Source organism: Boleophthalmus pectinirostris, unplaced genomic scaffold (genome assembly GCF_026225935.1).
Source record: "Boleophthalmus pectinirostris isolate CB_2022bp ecotype Guang Dong unplaced genomic scaffold, ASM2622593v1 HiC_scaffold_15, whole genome shotgun sequence".
In the NCBI taxonomy this organism is placed as follows: Eukaryota; Metazoa; Chordata; class Actinopteri; order Gobiiformes; family Gobiidae; genus Boleophthalmus; species Boleophthalmus pectinirostris.
Window position 1 is genome coordinate 14,804,713 of NW_026571070.1, and position 20,620 is coordinate 14,825,332.

Below are 20,620 nucleotides of genomic sequence, written 5' to 3' on the forward strand. Positions count from 1 at the left end.
TCCCCCTGCATTTTTTTTTTGTGGCCTTAGGGATTGACACAAATATACACACTCTTTAAAATTAAATTACATATTTCAGGATTTTCCATTATAGTACTATCCCACCAGTGAATGTTAAAACTTACTTGGGTACTAAAAAAACCTGTCAAAACCTACATTCATTTGTTATAATTTGCATTGCATGGCCTATAGTTTCCTGAGTCAACACCAGCCCTAACAATAGCCTGAGAGCCTGCAGTGGGGACATGAAAGCCCCCCACCTGGGCAGAAGGTGCTGTGTGTCTGCCCCAGGGCTCCGTCTTTCTTTGAGTTCATTTCAGTCATGGGAAAGAAGGCTTCAAAGGTGCACCAGCAGGGATTGCTTCGGTCCTAAGAGTTAAGGTCTGCAAAAGGCAAAGTTCCCCTGGCTTTTTCCTGACTCCTTGTAATCTGCTAATCCGGAGACTGGACCACCGGTGATCGGACGAAAGGGGGGCACCAGGAAGCATGTCAGGGAGGGGGGACGAGCAATGTAGGCCCCCAACGCAATGACCACAACCAAAGAGTGAAAGGTTAAGTGGACTCATTCGGACAGGGCTCTTATGGGTCTCATGTGAACTGAGATGGTCAGTTTTTCAGCTGTGTAAAGGCCACGACACTTTAAAGGGATTTCACCTCCACCAATTAAAGCAGAATACAGTCAAACAAAACAAAGGTTATTGTGTCACGTGATTAATTATCAGGACTCAAGTGTTTTTCAAGTATGTGCAAACTCTAAAAAATGTGGCCTTCTTTTGAATACAGTCATTCGCATTTAACCAAAGACATATTGTCATTTTACGAGCAGTTTTATATTAACACTAAGTAACAATATCCAAATCTCTCGGTACAATATTTTCATGATACACATCTCACGATACGATATTTATTGCAATATTTTGTGGAGGTTAACAAAATTGTGAATATGCTACTTTTTCCTCTTAAAATGCCTTGACAAGACTTAATTCAAAGAACTAAGATTTAAAAGTGCTTAGAACTGCTATTTCTTCATGTAGTTTGCGCCAAACGGAGCAAAGAATCATGGTCGATGTAGTTCCATCTGGTGTTATCAGTTATTTCTGCACCATAACAATGAATTTAAGCAAAAAAACCTTGCGATTCGATATATTGTGATGGCTCACGATATTATTGAGAGACTTTTGACAATATGATCTCACAATATTTTGGTTATTGTTTCACTCCTAATTAACACATATTCAATATTCGACTTAAATGGAACCTTTATGCTTAATTTAAAGGTATTTAAAGCCATTTGTTTCCATGGACTAGTATTTTATTGCTTTAGCTGGAATGTTCCACAGTGTCACATTAAATATATCTATCGCTATAGAGACAACAAGTCATGCCGCCAGGCCAAGGTACAGGTCAGATCTATGGAAAGGCAAACCCACTCACAGTTGAGAAGATGAATACATTTTACAGATATGTTTAATGGCATACTTTGGAACATTCCTGGCATAGCATAAACATCTCCATGCAGTCGGGCAGGTGGTCCTTATCCATTCATATCCTCTTTGTCTGAAAATTGTGTCTTATAGTTTTATTAGTTTTGATTTTTTATTAAACAGATTAGTCTAATAAGGAAAATCTACAAAAGCCAAGTCCTCATCCATGCATTGCGCTGACTACCAGAGTTATTCCATCGTGTCTAGGAATGTCCCTTGAGTGATTTTGATTGACGTTGTCCTGACCAGCCTGTCCCACATCGTCTGTCCTCCCCCTGACCACGAGCTTCTGCCTTTTGATCGGACCCCCGCCTGCCCAGTTGTGACATGTTTAGTGATTTCACACTCGCTTTGTGGCAATACGGAGCCCTCCTTTCTCCCAAATGTTTCGGAGCATAAATAATACATCGCTCCCATGATTTGCCATGCATGACTGAACATAGCCAGGGTCAGGGAGAGAGGAATGTTGCCAAGTCATTTTGTGTCAAGGGATCGCTCAAATTTAGTGAAATAGTTTGAAATTGATGCCGGAATAATTGGAATTTGGTCAAAGCAATGGAAGTCTGGTTGAAACAGGATTTTTGATTGGCATTGTCAAAAGTCCCATCAGCCTTTGAGTTACGACTTAGACAAACTCACACATTACAATATAATATAATAACAGGGCAATATAAATGGTAATAATAAATAAAGCAGCAAAAATATCAAGAGTCTGGGGTTAAATAAGGCAATATACAGTGTAAGATGTAGATTTGTATTGAAATGCCCAATCATCCCACTGTATGTAATTGAAGAATGGGTTTGAGAAATCAGTGAAAAGTAGGTGCCACAATGGAGAACTTCTTGTCTTACCAACAGGCTAGTGCTACCTAGTGCCTCTGCTCAATTTTATTTCTCTGCAGCGACTAGGTCAGGAATCAGAATACACTAGACGGTTCGCAAAAACCCCGGAAGTACGAATTCGAGGACCAGCCAATCAGCAAAAAGCCATATATTCGGTGTTGGCAACGATTCCCGAGGTCGAGGATTTAAAGCTGGAATAAAGAGAATGTTTGGTGAATTTTATCCAGGGGAAAAACATTATTGCCCTTCTTCCTACAGGATTTGGGAAAAGCTTATTATACCAGTTAGCCCCGTTAGCAGTGCATTACATAAGTCACGACCAAATAGCAGTGATTGGTTAAATAAAAAAGTACCCACCTACCATCGAGCGAACTAATTCTAGCGCTGCGAGGTCAGACAGTTTTTATGAAGTGAAATCAGCTGATGAATCAGGCTAGAATTCTATAGTCTAAAGTCTAAATATGCAGGATTTGTGTGTTAAACATGTGAATGAAACAAAACGCAACTCTGAGTATGTTTTTCATTTGGAAATGGCATTATATCATAGATTGGAAAATAGCGTAATATGAGCCCTTTATCAATCATGGTAATCCTTTTGATGCATTGCTATTTCCTTGTTTGTTATTTTGCAAAGAATTTAAAAGCTTGAAACTTGGGAACAGTCTCTGAGATGCACTTCACATCTGTCTCAGTCTCTGTCTCTGATAATAGCACCAGTCTTCACTCCTTAAAAGGTATGTTTTTTTGGATGACGCAAATTGTGCAAAATCGCTGTGGCAACGCATGCAAAATAAGACACTTTTTGACTTAAAGTATGTGTATATATTGCTTTGAAAATTTGCAGCGCTGCCTGGATATTTCAGTACGAAGGTGTCATCCTGATCGCGAATGATCTGACAGCGTGTTTTCATTTCGGATTTCCCTCTGGCCCTCAATCCTCCACCTCCCCATCCCAAACAAGAGGCAGGAATGTGAGGTTTCCATGACGCTGATGAAGTAAAAACCTGGCAATGCTCCCGCTCCTCTCCCTCCAGTCTGATCCCCCCGTGTAGAGCTCATTCACTCTTAGCTTATTATGCCCAGGAATGTCTCTCATGCGTAGCCCCCACTGTGGAGAGGGGTAGTGGGGTCTCGGGGTAATTTGGGACACAACCCCCTTTTTTTAGTTTTTTTTTTCTTTCGAACTCCTCCCTGATCAACTCTACAACAGACCCTCCCCTAAACCAGCGCACACGGACAAAGACGCCCATATCCACACTGCCATCCTGTCCCGTTCAAGTGAAAGGGTTCCGTAGTGATTTATTGTTCCATAAATGCTTCATGTGTTGAGCCCATGAGGCGACCAGCCCCACTGTTTGCTATTGGCCCCAGGGACAAAAGTGAGTTTTCAGCACTCAAACAAATCCCGGCTCAAAACGCAGTGGTATTCCCTTGGGAAAACCAGACAGGCTTCACAGTGGTTTTGTTGAGTGTTTTTGACAGTTTTTCAGATTCAGTTAGACTAATATTTGTGAATTAAACTGCGGCTGCAAGAGTTGAAATGGTTTGGTAATATAGACATGATTTTGATGTACTCTACTACTATAAGCCAACTACTACTACTACTTCTACTACTAATATTACTAGCCTACTAATGTTACTAGCCGACTACTACTAATACTACTGGCTTACTACTACTTCTACTACTAGTACTACTAATAATATTACTAGCAGACTGCTACAAATTTTACTAGTCTACTACTACTAATATCACTACTACCTCTAATATTACTATCTGACTACTACAAATTTGACTAGGCTACTACTACTACGACTACTACTACTAGTACTAATATTACTAACCAACTACTACAAATTTTACTAGCCAACTACTTCCAGTATTACTAGCTGACTACTACAAATTTTGCTACCCTATTACTACAACTACGACTACTACTACTACTACTATTACTACTATTAATATTACTAGCCTACTACTACTACTACTACTACTACTACTACTACTACTACTAGAGATACTACTACTATGGCTATTATGATTAGTAGTACATGTACTATACTACTAGCCCCCTACTACTAACTAACCTAATATTATTACCCTACTATGACTACTACGACCAGTCTATTAGACTACTATTACTACTACCACTACTTCTACTGCTACTACTGTCTACTACTACTACTACTACTACCACCACAACTACTATTAGTATTAAAGACTAAAAACTGTTTCCAGCTGTTGGCCCTGGAGACAGATGTGAGTGTTCGTCACTGATACAAATTCCTCACTCGAAACTCTGCGGTATTGCCTCAGGATAAACTGACTACTGGCACCTTTACCACAAGTACTTCTGCAACCGCACATGCTATCACACTGTTATTATTGTCAACCCTTACTTTTCATTTGGTAACAACATTAAGCTCTGATCAGCCAGTTGTGTTCACATGTCAGATGCACACATGACAGATGGCATTACAGATTTACTGGATATCCTCAGTCCAATGTTTAGCTCTACTTTGTAATTCCTTTTGTAGAATGAAGCAGTGTTTCAGACTGAGAAATAACAGGAGTTGACTGTGTACTAATTATTGTAAGAAGCCCCAGTAAATAATGCACTGTGAAAGTACAATAGCAGCATTAAGAGAACACCACAAAACAAACAATGGTGTAAATGCAGGATAATACCATACTGTGTAATGTGCAAAGTTACACAGTGCATCTTTAAAGGTCATGTATTACACAACATTTTACTCCTAGGAGCTTTTAGGAATGTTGTAACCTTCTCAAAAACACACCTGGAGTTGTGTTTTGTTCATTCACATTTGAGTGTAGTCCTTTATTCTTAGTCTGTCTGCATTTCCACAGCTCAGAATACTCTGTTCCACCTTGTGATGCATGAAGTAGTAGTTTTAAAGTTAACCTTTTACCTTTTGTTCAGTCGAGATTGTCAATTTGAAATTATCCAAGTGATTCTAGTGAAGATTTATGAAGTCAACACACTGGAAAATACAACTCCAAGTATGTTTGTGATGAGAGGCATTCCTTTTTGTCACGTCTTTTCTCCGTTGAAAAATTTTAGATGTTTTTTTCATGGTTAAATAATATGTCTGCTTTTGTTTGCTTGCTTTTATTGTCCTGTTGTGTCTATGGCCACATTATCTTGCTAATTACCTTCTCTTTAGTGCGCTCTAACTGGCTACACCACTTATACTGAATATCAAAAAACTCAGACGACGACCCTTTCTGTACAAATATCCATTGATGCCTTCACTCACTGCTGTCCTGCTGTACTGTGTGACGGCTCCAGGATTTAATATTGGGTTACGCGGTTTGTGAATGGCTTGTATAGACTGCATGGAGATGATTTCGGCCCATTGTTTGTGTAATGTCCACAAATGGGACCTAAACGGACCAGGACCAATTAAGGGCTGTAGGGTTGAATGGGCCTGTTGTAAACATTGGCCCTTATCAGATCATTGTGACCCGGAGTCCTCTTTATACTATGGGAATGGGACCACAACAGGACTTACAAATCTATGCTCGAGAAATATGTAAACCTACTTATTTCACAAAGAAAAAATGTATATGGTTTAAAATTCTCCCCTATAGTCTAAAACAACCTGGACTATAATAAGGACTGCTTTAAGGTTAAATATATAGGCAAAAAACTTCATTTACTCTCCACAAATTGTATCAAATGAAATGATTCAAGTACAAATTCAAACATTATGAGACTTTTTGGGACGGTAAATAGTCGTATTATGTTGATTTTATATGTCCAAACAGAATGTCAGCTGAACCAATATTTGGAAGCCGATATCCAATCCAGTAAATTTTTCAGTATCTGTGCCAATACCTGATAACAGTATCAGATCGTTGCATCCCAAGAAATCTTTATTGAAAATACCTCAACAGCTGTTTGCAGGGGAGATAGGAAATGAAATTGAGAATCTGCTCTGGTTGACATTTTATCAGATGAACCAAATATTAGTCGGTGTGTCCATTGATTTCATTTAAAATATATATAGCTTTTAGTAATATCAATTCGTCTTTATCTATGTCTAATGATACGGCCATCTGTAGTGTGGTTATATAACTTGTTCTTGTGTATACATTGAGCAGGCTTGGGCACTTCTTGTACAGAATGGACTTGTCTCTCTAAAACGCCCTGTCCTGCCCCCTGAGGTGCAATCCCCAAATAAAAGCACTCGCGGCTTACGTCAGAGCTCCTGCTGGACATAGTGGAGAATGACATGTGATGAAGACAGATGAAAATGGTTGCCATGTTGGAGAATAGGGCTCTCCAGGTCCTGTGGAGAGGCTTTGGCAAGGCAGGAGTAATGGGGTGAGTTGGCATAGAGGAGGTAGTGTAGTTTTTAAAGAACAGATTAGCCTGTATACTTGTGCAATTATGTAAGATGTTTTTGATAAATTTCGTCATTTGCAGGCAATTTGAAAGCCATTATTTTTGTTGCACTATTTTCTTCTGTTTCACTGCCAACCTCATTTATCTATTCTGCAGCAAGACCACAGTAAATCTATTAATGTCCAATCTCATAGGATGTGTATAGGGATTCTGCATTTCACACCCAATTAGTTAGACGCCCATTTGCATAATAGATTAAAGGGGAGTTATGCTTTAGCCAGCAGTGATTTGTAGCTTGGATTGTTTTGTAACCAAGTAAAAAATGGCTTACTGGTAAAAAATGGTGAAAACAAAAAAGTAAAAAGTACTTTTCATTTGATTTTAGTCATTATTTTTACTGTTTGTGGTAACATCCTGACTAAAGGTTTTGAGTTCAGGCTTCGGTTTTCAGCAAACAAAAATAAATACACAGAATTCATAAGAAAATTAAGAATTTGATTGGTATTGACAAGAATCGGTTAAGTAATTCCCAGCATCTCTGTCTTGTTCAACTATTTTTAGCTCAGATTGAACCAAATAACCACACTTCAATTAAGCCCTTTCATTTTGGCTCATTGCGTTTAATTGTTAAATAGTCTGGTATTTTGGGACGTGCTTGGCCCTGAGCTGCAGCCACCTCCTGACCCCTGCTACAGCGCTATTTTCCAGTCCAGAGCCAGCAACTGCAGGCTTTGAATTTGGGCTCAGTGGTGCATGGGTAATATTTAGGCTTCACTGATTGCTTGTATTGAAGATGTCTGTATAGCATCACAAGAATATATGGTTCCTTTGTCTTTTACAATCAGGGCGACGCCAGCACAGTCCTATAAGAAGACGTATAGTGTGTGTTGCTACGAGTGTGGTCCTCTGTAGATTGGCACAGACTGGCCTACTTATTTAGAATCTCTTGTTAAAGGTGAACTTTTCTGGTGCAGGTTTCACCATCTGCTTCTGTTCAGAGATGTTATTTCATGGCCTCAAAGTTTGCTATCTTGCATGTGTTCAGTTATAGGTGTTTTTACAGCTAAAGAGTGAGTGAAAACATGCATTGTTACTATGTGGAGACTCGCATCCCCACAGATCTGACCTCTAACCATGCTCACCGGTCACTGTACATTTAAATATTATCTTCTCCATGGTGATAAGTAGGGCTGTGTATCATTAAGAAGTTGCCGATACAATACATACCTCGAGACATTGGGCACGATGTGCTACATACCTCGATACATAGGCCACGATACTGTACATACGTTGATACATTGGCCATGATACGACACAAATCTTCATACATAGGCCACGATATAGTACATATGTCGATACATAGGCCATGATACAATAAATATCTCGATACAGTACACTTTCGATTCAATATGATATATTTGAAATCGATTCAATATGGTTCAATAAAAAATAATGGCTAAACGATGTCTGTGATACTAAAAATCTTTGATAAACCTCACCCATTTTAATAACCAAAACAGTGAAAACATTAAAATGAAAATGTGTTGCAAAAGCAAGTTTCTTTCCTCTAAAAAAGGAACAAATCTGTAGCTCCTTCACAAATATTTTAGTAAAATTTACCAAAAAATACTCTAGGTGATATATTGGTACAGCAGTCCCCAATATTGATACACTATCATCACATTAAACGATATGACATTGCAGTATTTTGCACACCCCTAGTGACAAGCAGGTGGCCGACCCTCTAGAAAAGTTATGCAGTGCACCTTTAATGTCTCTTTTACTTGTTGTTTTTGTGATGTTTTGACCTGTTGCTGGTTAGTTTTAGTTCGCTGGATTTCCGCATTCTCTGCATTGTCACAGCAGCCTCACGAGCCAAAAGCATTACTGGCCCCTTTGGTGACACTGTCCATTGCCTCCCATGTTAAAAAGTAAGCCTAAAGAATAAAGAGTGAATGTAGTGGCCAGCTAAAGTCTTGTTGATCCCTGTTTGCATGAAGAGCTAATCCCGGCCCGATCGTCAGCACAAACTGTAGCTTTAACTCTCCAACCGCTCCACACACATCTGGGGGACAATTAGGTTCAGCTTTTATTTTGAAAAACGAGGAGCAAAACGTGACAGTAACGCATGCCTGGTATTTGACCATATAAAACTAAACAACAGACGGTATGTTTACGGTGATTACAGCTTATGAAGGTTGTTTCATTTGACATAACATGTGTGTGTGCCTTCTGCTGGTGCCAGTGGTGGAGAGTCAGAGTGAAAGAGTAAAGAAAATAATTAAATTAAAGAAAGATAATTACTATATTAAGATGTATTGATTATTGAAAAACAAATTATATATTGTAACATTTCACATTACAAGTGTACTTTTCTAAGCCATAAAGAATGCATTGATGTTTCTTCTTGCAGTTGTTTGAATAGAATGAGAATGACTGCACAATTCTTGTAATTAGACCTATCATGATAATTACTATACTGACCTATCTTTCAATATATGAAAGCTGGAACAATATGGAGCTCAATATTTATCATTTGTAGAATTTATTGGTAAAAGAGAGAAGACTTGTGTTCTTGTTTTAACAGAATAACATTTGAGCTGTTTGAGGTTAAGTAAGTGACCTCTATGACAAATTAATGGTCCATTCTGTTATTTATTCATAGCTGCTCTTGTCTTTTAATGATACTATCAATTTTTTTTTATTTTAATTTTTGTACTGAGATTATCTTGCTTTGTTAGTATAGTTTCAGTATTATCTTATATTTTTATATTTCTCTGTAGCGACTCTGACTGGCCCATTTAAGATAATTTGGAATAACAAAATAAACATATTTTATAATTTTACCTCATGCATGGACTAAAGTTGCATTGCTTTTAATTTAGAGGTGTTTTTTACTGACATTTATTGTTAGGCAACCTCACTTTTTCATTCCTTAGTCATAACAGAAACTCTTACCCGTGACCAGCTTGTCAAAACAATACTATTTACTGCTTTTTATAAGGAAATACAATTAATATTATGCAGAATTTAGTTACGCATTTTGGCCCGGCCCTCCACGATATTTTCTGTTTTTCATGTGGCCCCATGGAAAAATTTAATTCCCACCCCTGATTTAAAGTATGCATTTATACTTAAAATATGTAAGATTGGCAGCATTCACAGTATTGCGTTTTACTAGTGTAGAAAATGTTTATCATGACCACATTCCATTGCGATGAAACAGAGACCCAGGTTTGCACAGAAGCATCGTAAACAGTGTGCATGAATCACTCCATAAAAGTCAGTGCTATAATAACACATACAAACAGACAGTTTTCTTATACGGGCCAGGGCTAGTTACAAAGTAGGTCACTTTAGATTTGTGTATAGTAGATGAGTGGCTTTCTTGGGAGTTTAATGTGCCCATTCTTTTTTACTAGAGCTTTAGTCCTTTATTCCTTTCATCGATAAATCAGTCAGTGGTAGTGGACCAACAATTTCATTAGTCGTTTAATTATTCTATTTTAATTATAAGGAGGTATATGCACAACAGAAGAAGTATGGAGGAGCGCTGTCTCCATAGCCACGAAATTTGTATTGTCTGACTAATAATTTACTTTGTATTATAAGGATTTGTATGACACAGCAATAGAAGGGAGAAGTTAGTGAGTGAGTTAGCTGAAGATTTGGTATATTTTGATATTTTTATGTTTAAAAAAAAAAAAAAAAAAAGCAGATTAAGCACAAGTGAGCCAATTTAATCTGTCTTTATATAAATACATTGTTTCGTAGTACTTTTTCCTGCATAAATAGTTGTTTTTGCAGTTTTGGTCAGGTGTATTGAAATACGTAATAGTTTTGAGAGCTTTTGCCACACCCCATTTTTTAATCAACCAAACAATCGTCAGGAAATGTTATTAATCGAACAAGTATTTCTTTAGTCGACCACAGCCTGTACTCTTATTTCCTTACCCTTTGTTTGGTGGTCCAGTTGCCTAGACAGACCATTGACTGCTACAGTGTTGACTGGTCTGAATGGATGGCGTGGGTTGACATCGCTGCCATGGTAACGTGTTTAAACCAACAGAGCACGAGTATGCCCTGTAGTAATCCTGTTGCCAATGACCATCCACTATTTACTACAAGCGGGGAAGAAGGCAGGGGCATTTAAGAAGTGCCCCCAAGCTTCAGCCTTCTCAAGTATGTAGCGACATTGTTTGGGTTCATGAAATAGTTGTTTTTGCAGGATGTTATTATAATTTTACTGCAATAGATGTTTGCATGTTTGTGTTGACTCGTGATCATTGAGGAATGGATAATTAGTACCTTAAGATTTTTATGTTCACGAAAGCTATGGCTAATTACACCTGCTCTGCCCTGATTTTTAGATTGATACTTTGCAGCATACACTGGTGTCATCACTATTCCTTGGGGTGAGAAGCTAACTGAATGCACTGCTCTGTTAAAACCCCCTATTAATCAAATTTAATCTGAGTTTTATTTAACCCAATCTGACCAGAAAGAGCTGGTGGTAGTTTTCAGGTTAACCTTTAGTTGTCTAGAGATTGGCAATTAGAGGGCTGAAATTATTGGAATAATTCTAGTGTGTATACAGTTTAAAAACACAACAGAGCTCTTCCTGTATCACCATATGACATCACAAGGTGGAACAGTGTTTTCTGTTTGAGAGAAGAACTCCGTCTATCATCTCGGCCTTGGTCGGTCATGGTTTGTGTGTTAAACATGTGCGACTGAAACAAAACACAACTCCTGGTATGTTTTTGATAAGGAAACAACATGATAACATAGATTAAAAAAAATGTTTTAAATCTATTGGCCCTTTAAGGTTTTGTATTTTCACATAACATTTCTAATTATTAGTATTTGGGTGGAATTGCAAAGAATAAAACAAAACATTATCTTGATGTATGTCAGCCTTTGTTGTGAGTAGATAATGAATGAATGTTGTTTGCAGATAAAGAGTTACCATTGTCTCTCTGTATCTTCCAGAGCACCAGGACTGTCTGCACCACGCGGTTCACGAGCGTCTGGGGGAGCTCCTCAGGGTCCTAAAGGCCATCATCAACAAACACCAGAGTCTGAACTCGGTGGACATCCTGAGCACAGCAGGAACCGTCATCGCATCTGTCAAAGGTGAGACAGTGCAACGAGCTCTCACTGAAACAAGAGCTATGGTGCAGAGGTTAAAGGTCCACTATGTCACTTTTCTGCTTGTTTCCATGGAGATTTTATTCCTAATTTTTCTGAAATGTTCCATAGTAGTATTGTATTAAACTTCAATATTTTCCATTAACTCAGTCACTCAAAAACATGCATTCTTAATGTAAGTTGGCCCTCCTCTTCACAGAGCCAACCTGTAACTTGCCTTGGTAACATCTCTCCTGCGTCCATGGAGATGGCTATTTTTAATGCCTATTGTGAAATATTCCAGGCAAAACAAATCTCCATGGGTTAGGTTTACAAGCAGAAATTCGTAAGAAAAGTTGCATGGCCTTTGAGCCATTTTTTGATTGGATTTTGGTCTCCTTTTCAATAAGATGAAATAGCCAATTGTTTTTATTTCTTACTACTACTTAATACACTTTTTTTGTGACAAATATTGCTTTTGTCTTAAAATTTTAAAGTCAAAAGTCCAAAAGCATTAACATTTGAGAGAAGACTGAACTACTTATGGCTAAAACACATTATAGACTATTATAGATTACAGGGGTAGCAGGTTTTAAACATAGTATCACCCCATGGAGACAGAATACTTTTCGTTGCTTACAGTGAAAGTTTATTCCCTAAAATAGGTGCAGCCTCTAGCAGCCAGTTCTTGTATCTAGGTTTCAGTCCTCACGAAAAACATTGACACTGCTGTTTTAAAACATCTACAGCCTCCTAGTGAGTTATACTACCCAGTCCTTCACTCCTCTGTGCATCTGTTTTGTGTCTCTGCTTATCTCTCCCCCTCTCTTTATCTGTATCAGAGACTGTCAGGGTTTGACTATTACTGCACACTTTCTCTCACACACCCCTGGACTTAAACTGCAGGTCTATGGAACATATTTTAGAGCAGGGCAAAACCATTATTTTATAAGGGGCCTGTACTGTTTGAAAACTCAGACATTTAAGGAGTAGTTTGTAGTTATATAAGAGATATGCAATTTAATTAACAGCCTAAAGGTTTATAATATAAATCTAGATGAACATGGGAACAGTTGGGTTGTTTTTGTAAATGTTGGTTGTCCACTCAAGGGAAAAAAATGCAGTTTTAAACAAAGATTGCATGAAGATTGCTTTTTCTTTTAAAATTTTGTTATGCAATTAGACTTACAGGTGCATTTGTGCAACTTTTCTGTTTCCTTGAAGATGAGCAGAAACTAAACCATGCTAAGATACAGGTCAGGTCTGTGGAGAGGCATCTCAGTGTATTGTAAGAATTATTATTTTTCATGGTATTTTTAAGCATTAAAAACACCTTAAATGGAACAAATGCAAAATGCACAAGTTTAATATCATACTGTGGAACATTGCAGGCAAACAATCAGATACGCGTGGAGACAAACAGGTGGTGGCCAATGCACCTTTATTAACTGTCCTGCATCCATAATTTTTGACCTTCTAAGCAATAGTTTGTAATACTGGATTTCAGTCAGAATCTGAGGCTCCGTTTATTTGATGACACACAAAAACACAAAAGTGGCTTTGCGTCTTCACTTTTTATTCCGCGTTTAGGCAAGCGTTTTCAGGAGGAAATCTACATACGGTGACGCAAATGTGGTGATGTATGTGACATAAACGTGTACGCAACGTGAGCAGATCTGACCAGAGTTTTGCGTCTTGGGCAGGGTAGATGGAAACGCTACAGCGGAGCATAGTCAACTTTTCCACTCTGGAGGGTGGTGCCAGATTTTTGCGTTTTTAAGCCCCAAAACCCCGCCACCATCTTAACGAAAGGCACTTCAGATAAAATACTTAGTTGTTTTTACCCATACACTTGTGTAAACAGACCCTGATATAAGGTATAAATGGACATAGCTAACCCAATTGAATCAATTCCAATTCCTAATATGGAACTCGGCACCAAATTAGCTGTAACGGCAAGCCTCGATGAGCTGCGTTTGACTGGAGCCGAACGCTATGGGTGACGTCACACTCCCTTAGTCCACTTATTTATAGAAATGGCATTATCAAAATATATAGACATGTATGGATTGCATTTTGCTAGAATTTAGTCAAAAAGCTCTGTGTGCATTCCCTTGTTGCTGTTTTGATATCTAATTAATTCAAAAAGCAGCCAGAAAGTTATCCAAAAGTTCTCCCTTCTTTTGAAAATTTCTCAAAGATGTCCTGTGGAGTTTTTGCTCAACACTTCAAAAATCACTGCTTTGAAATGCACCAGCGTGTGTCTCATTTTCATAGTTTGTGAAAATAATATTTGGGAGTCAGATACCTGGTTCAAAAAGCAGAGGGTGTCTTTTGTGCTTTCTGTCTGAAGGGACTGACTGAGGAATCCTATTGAGAGGGTCCTCTTCTTTGAGATTATGATCTGGCATGCAGGTCAATTCTTAACTTGGCTGCCACACAAGAATCCCTATACCTCTTCTCAATTTGCATGGTAAAGAAGAGGGTCTCAGAGGGGCTGTACTGAACTTTCAAAGCTCTCATTTAATAAGAAACCGTGGCATGAAAAGTGAACAAAGACTCGCCGGATTAACTTCTTAAATGTGGTTTAGATTCACTGAAATATTTGGACCAGAGCCATGAACTCTTTGGGTGTATGCTGCCTTTCTTCCCTGATAAATAATTATAAGGTGTGTACATGTATGTTGTTGTGGTTGCCATGTTGCAACTTGATTATTACTGCAAAGTAAGTAAGCATATTGTAATTTGACTGAAGATGCTGGTCTTAAAGGTACATTGTGTAACTTTTCTGTTAGAGGATGGATGTAGGAGTGTGGATTGCTCTGCCTGGAGTGTCCCACTGTATGACATTAAACAGCTCTTCCTTACATTTATTCAATTACATGTGGTTTTATAGCTCAGAAATACCTAGAAAAACAGGCATTCTGACTGTGAGCAGGGTCACATCTCCAAGATCTGACCTGTAACTCAGTCTGGTTTGGTCTCCATGAAGATAGAAAGGTTTAATACCAGAAAAAGGAACAACATTTCCATGGAGAAAAGTATTTGACGGATCCTCGACCAGAGAAATTACACAATGCACCTTTCCAAGTTAGTTTCCTTTGGCATTGACAATTTGAGACATTTAATATGCTAATAGTGTGGTTCATATTTGAGTATATGCCACAATTTTAGCCTAGTTTGCATATGAATTTCAAACACAAAGTTGCATTTTAAGATACTTGGCAGAACTTGTCAAGCGTTGGCAGATCAATACGCAAATGCATGTTAATTGCTTATATCTTAATAACCTCAGTTATTGCAACATTAAAACAATCTTTGATCTTGATTCTTATCTTTTCTTTTCAATACATTTTTATTGGAAACATAGGGACATATATATACAATATACTGTACACTTACACAGCTGTACACAACTCCTCATCTACAGTTCCCTTTCTCCTTTTTTCCCCCCAAAAAATCTAAGTTACTGTACATGTGTTACAAGAGTTATCAAGTTTGAACAAAAAAGCTTGATAATAATATTATTTTAAAAGATAACAAAACAAAAAAGGATAATCATAGTAAATAAAAATACAGTGATTACAACAGATCACAATCAGTTAAATGCTCTCCAAGATTTCCAGTATTTGTCAAGATCTACAGTAGATGTTTTGAAGAGTAGTTTGACAAATACATTGTTCACCACTAGGGGGCCAGCACTACAGTAAATATGTCCAGGGGCCTTTGTGATATCAGTTTTCTATAGCTATTGAGTGAACAAAATAGCACAATAGAAAATGCATAATACAACACTTACAAACTAGGCCAAGTGATTTCAGTTTAAAATGAGCTGATTTAAAGGTGAGCTGCGTTACTTTACTGGTGGAGGGTGTTTGTCTCAATGGAGATGTTATTTCTTTACCTTGAATGTTCCATGGTGTGACATTAAACATATCCATTTAAAATGTATTCATTACGGGTGTTGCTATTCCTCAAAAATATATTAATTCCTTCTGTGAATAGGGGCGACTCTCCACAGATCTGAATTGTAATGTAGTATAGTGCTGTTACCTGCTTGTTTCTCTTGTGATAGATAAGTTTACTCTATACTGTGGAACATTCTAGACAAAGCAATGACATTTTCATAGAGACAAGCAAGTGGCAGACCCTCTATTAGAAATGTTACGCAGTGCACCTTTAAACTAACCGTGTCTTTGCAGTGTTAGTTGGATCACATTTACCTTTTTGAAGTAGGGCAGATTTACAAATATAAATTACAGGATGAGCAGTTTGTATGAAGAATAAGACAGGATATTTTGTTGTTTGAGGAGGAAATTGTGAAATAGTACATCAAAAAATGCTAAAATTGTGACTAATTTTACATTCCTACTTCGTGATTGGAAATTTTCACATGATTTAGCCCTTTGTATCTAGTCACGTATCCTCCTTGCCAGTAAATGAGAGGTTACTCCTTATATTGCAGATGATGCGTGCTTGGAGAGTAGTTGGTGCTTTTCCAGTGAAACAATACCATTTTTCCTCCATGATGTAACTTCCATGTTGAGTCCACTGCTTGGGGCCTGGGCCAGAGCTGTATTGTGTTGAAGCTAGCCTCAGGATGTCCTGTTGGGGTATAGGGGCTGGACAAGAGGAGGGCGATGGGAGATGGTAGACCAGTGATTTCTAATGGTACAATCGACCGTCATTGGTTTGGGTGGACACTAGCTCCAAAGCCCTTTTGGATTTTCAAGTTATTCAAAATATATCTGAAGATTTGAAGAAGCTTTTCCAAGATGGATTTATTGGGAATATTTCATCTAATGATAAGAACTGTTTTCATTTAAGCTTGGAGTTTTGAACCAAGATCTCATTGGCCACTTTTGGTCGTCATAGTTTTTTATACAAAAGGAAATTTCTCTTCTCTAAACTGGATTTATTGATGAAGAAAGCAGTCCTTGGTTGGTATCCATTGTACTTTATCATTATTATTATTATTATTATTATGCTATCTTTATCTGCAATAAAATAGGCTCTTACAGGTACATCTTGAATTGATAACCTGGCTCCATTTTCCTTTTCCTCCTTAAAATTTTGGCATCACTCATCACTCTCCAACAAAAAAACTTCCAATATTTTGACTGGTCTCCACAACCATTTCAGTAATACAAATTCTACTGGATAAAATGTTTTGATAACATAAAAAAATCCTCAGTCTTCAAGCTTAGAATCAGGAGTGGACTTTTCAAGAAATATTTTTCACATTTAGCATTTTTGGCAGATTATTTGGGATTTTACTGCTTGTTGCTCCAATACCCATAGTTGACATATACACTTAAAATACAGGTTAATAGTTGAAATCCTACTTAAGCTTTCTCATTCAAAATCTCAGTCTTTGAACTCGAGAAAAGTCTATTGTTCGTGCAAAGGAAGGGCCGAGGAAATGACGAAGGTAGCCTAATGACATCACTGATTTACGGGTTAGGTCCAGTTTTGGGCGCATCTCTCTTTCCCTCCCTCCCTCCCTGTCTTGTTTATTCTCCCTGTTGTTTGGACGAAGCAGGAAGTTTATTGTCCAGTCTGATTACGAACATATTTACCCTGGCGATTTGGGCTCATTTTGTCCACTTTGTTGTTGTTTAAAGGAAACTACTGCCTGTCTAGATTACACTCCTAAACATACATGTCTTATCTGAGCCAAATTAAGGTACAAAGTTGTTGTTGGATTCCACTATGGGGATTTTAACACAAACATGATTTTTCATTTTGATTGTGTGAGGGAAGTAACAGCATTGAAACTGTTTCTGTTGAACTAGTTAGTTACATTGATAGTTATTGAACCGTATTATAATTTATAAAAATGCTTAGTTCATTGAAAAGTGATTTGGTTTTGATTTGTAGATATAGGCCTGATAAAATACACCATTTCACCCTTTTATTTAAAGACACACTATTAGGGATGTAACAATAACCAAAATATCGTGATATTGTATCGTCTAAAGTCTCACAATAATATCGTGGGCTGCAATATATCGAATTACAAGTTCCTTTGCTTAAATGCATGGTTTTATAGTAACAACAGCTTATAGACATGGGGACCATTTGGATATCGTTACATCTCTACATAATTTGTAACTTTTTTGTCCAAAAAATAGACTAAAATAAAAGGTTGTAAAAGCTAGAAAAACATGCCTTACTGTGAGTGGGCTTGCATCTCCATAAACTTTGGCCTCCTCCTTGTGTTTCCATGATTATAACCTTGGAAATCATGGAAACAAACATGTTGTTCCTATGACAATAATTTTCCACAGTATGGCATAAAATGTATCTATCTCTGAAGTATGGTTTTAACTTTAAATTTCCATGGAATCATGCAGATGATGTGCAACCTCCAGAAAGTTACATATTATACCTTTTAACAATATTAAATAAAAATATATATAAAAAAGTGAAATAAATATAAAAACTATAACATTTTAATTCTGAAATAATAAAAAATTTAGTTGAGTATTTGAATAAATCTTAAAGTTGCACTGTGTAACTTTTCTAGAGGGTCCATCACCTGCTTGACTCCTTTTTTTCCCTGGAATGATCTACAGTATCACATTTAATTTAACTATCTCCATGGAGACAAGGCCAGGACACCAGGCTTTGTTACAGGTCACATCTCTGGAGAAGCAGGCCAGTAATAATTCATGTTGTCGTGGTAGTTTTGAGAATAAAAACACCTGTAAATTAATAATAAATACAAGATATATTTGTTTAATGCCTCTCTATGGAACATCCCTGGCAAAGCAATAACATCACCATGGAGACAACCAGATGGCAGACCCTGCACCAGAAAAGTTACACAGTGTACCTTTCAACATCTGGTCATGAATTTCAGTTACTGTTCCATCTGCAGCTGTGTGGACAACTTTAAAGAACTTGTTTTGTTATATGTGCTCTGTGTTTACTCTGATAAACTAATAAATCTTGCTTTTCCCTGTAGGAGTGAACTTCAAGGAGGTGAACGAGGACAACAAACAGAAATTATTCGGAGAGATCTACACAGCCATTGATACATTGGCCTTCACCTTTGGCAATGTGTAAGTACAATGCAAAGAGCCAGCTTCCTTTATAGCTAATGTTTTGATTTCTCCATTGAATTTTATATGCCTTTTTTCACTAATTTCCGTATCCCGCTTTGTAAATGGCTATCTGTGTTTTACTTACAGTGTGTCTGACTTCCTTATGGGAGATGTAGAGAATGGATCAGTGTTGGGGCTGCCCCTGACTAAAAGAAGGGTAAGAGCTAACGCAGCAATCAAAACAATTACCTCTACTTTCATTCAATGCAATTTTAACCTTTATTTTAGCAGGAAGAACATTAAGAACAAATTATAATGCTTTACATTGTTGACCTGGGTGTGCTGGAGAGCTGTATTAAGATTGCAATCAAGTAGGCCTGGCACGATAACTAATTTTGAAATTTGATCTATGCTGAAATAAATATAGACTAGAAATTATTATATCCCAACTAATATATGACACAAAAACCCAAGAGCAGATTTAAATCACAAAAACTATTCTAAATGTTTAATATTGTTAAAAAATTACAAGCTACGTAAAAACAAAAAAAAAATAAAATAAAAAAAAAGAAATAAAAACAACAGAATCAAATGCAGTACTTAGTTTAGTTTGTAATGAGTCATAGGAGTCATTAATTAAAACTTTTAAGGCTTAAATCTTGTCATATAGTCAAAAAATAAACAAAGAATAAACAAAAAATCCCCAGCAGTGCAAAGAAAATGTACACACGATAAATACTGACCCCCCAAAAATATTCTTCCAGCTTTCATATACTGAAGGTTAAGTCGATTTAGTAATTATTGGCCTGCAGTCATGTAGTGGAGATAGAAAATAACAAAATAATAATGCACTAAATGCATGTTTTGGGGACAATACAATAGTGGATCTTAAATCATTCTAAATTAGGCTATTGTGGATGGGTATATAAAGGTTTAAACACTCAGAATTTTGCATCTTGCCCTTATGGTTCTCAGATTATTTACACCAGATCTAAGCCAAGTCTAAACAAGGGCTATATCTTCATAACACGTTTATAATTCTTTCTTCTTCTTTTCACATTGATCTATGTAACATCATTGTTTTTATTCTATATTTATCTTAAATGAAAGAAACAAATATCAGATCTAACAGAAGACCACATCATTGCTACAATCTAAAAACACACTATCCCAAAGGAGGACAAAATTTGGATAAAACTGACTCTAAAATTACCAAATATAAGAACTGCAAGTGGTAGTGGCAGCAGTAGTAGTAGTAGTTGTACTCAAGTAATAATACTGATTACTTTTGTTTTTCCAAATTTTCCATACACAGAATACTGTTTTGAATGCTGCATCCACTTCTTATCCATAGACAGAAATTAACATAGGATATGACCTAAACCCTGAATTGTTTAGGTTTATGATATAGATTGTACCCAAGCAATGTATAGCCTTAAGGTCAGAGTTCATGTGAGCTGTTAACAGGTGACGCATGTTCTTAAAATGTTTTCCGCTAGCATTGAATTGATTTGATATATTGTTGTTTTCCGGCTCTGTGTTGTGTAACTGCTTTGAGGAAGTTGAATTTCTGATAAGCTAATTTTAACAAGTGTTTTTGAATAATGTTTTGAGCCTTTAAGGGGAAATCAAACTCCTTGTATTTGTGTTTTTCTTTTTCCAGTCTTTTGAAAACCTCTCTGTGGAATCTGGAGTATCCGGTCCAGAGAAAGATGATCCTCCAGGTAAAAACGATTTGTTGTTGTAA

At 37.1% G+C, this 20,620-nt stretch overlaps 1 protein-coding gene across 1 annotated transcript in view; it reads left to right on the top strand.

Annotated features, from left to right (window-relative positions):
* The window catches only part of arhgap29a (Rho GTPase activating protein 29a), a 54,799-nt gene that overhangs the window by 15,712 nt on the left and 18,467 nt on the right, over positions 1-20,620 (top strand). Inside the window, exons 3-6 of the mRNA XM_020930493.2 lie at positions 11,687-11,830; positions 18,795-18,891; positions 19,021-19,090; positions 20,537-20,597. Coding sequence (XP_020786152.2) covers positions 11,687-11,830; positions 18,795-18,891; positions 19,021-19,090; positions 20,537-20,597 — 372 coding nt within the window. The remainder of the gene's footprint in view (positions 1-11,686; positions 11,831-18,794; positions 18,892-19,020; positions 19,091-20,536; positions 20,598-20,620) is intronic.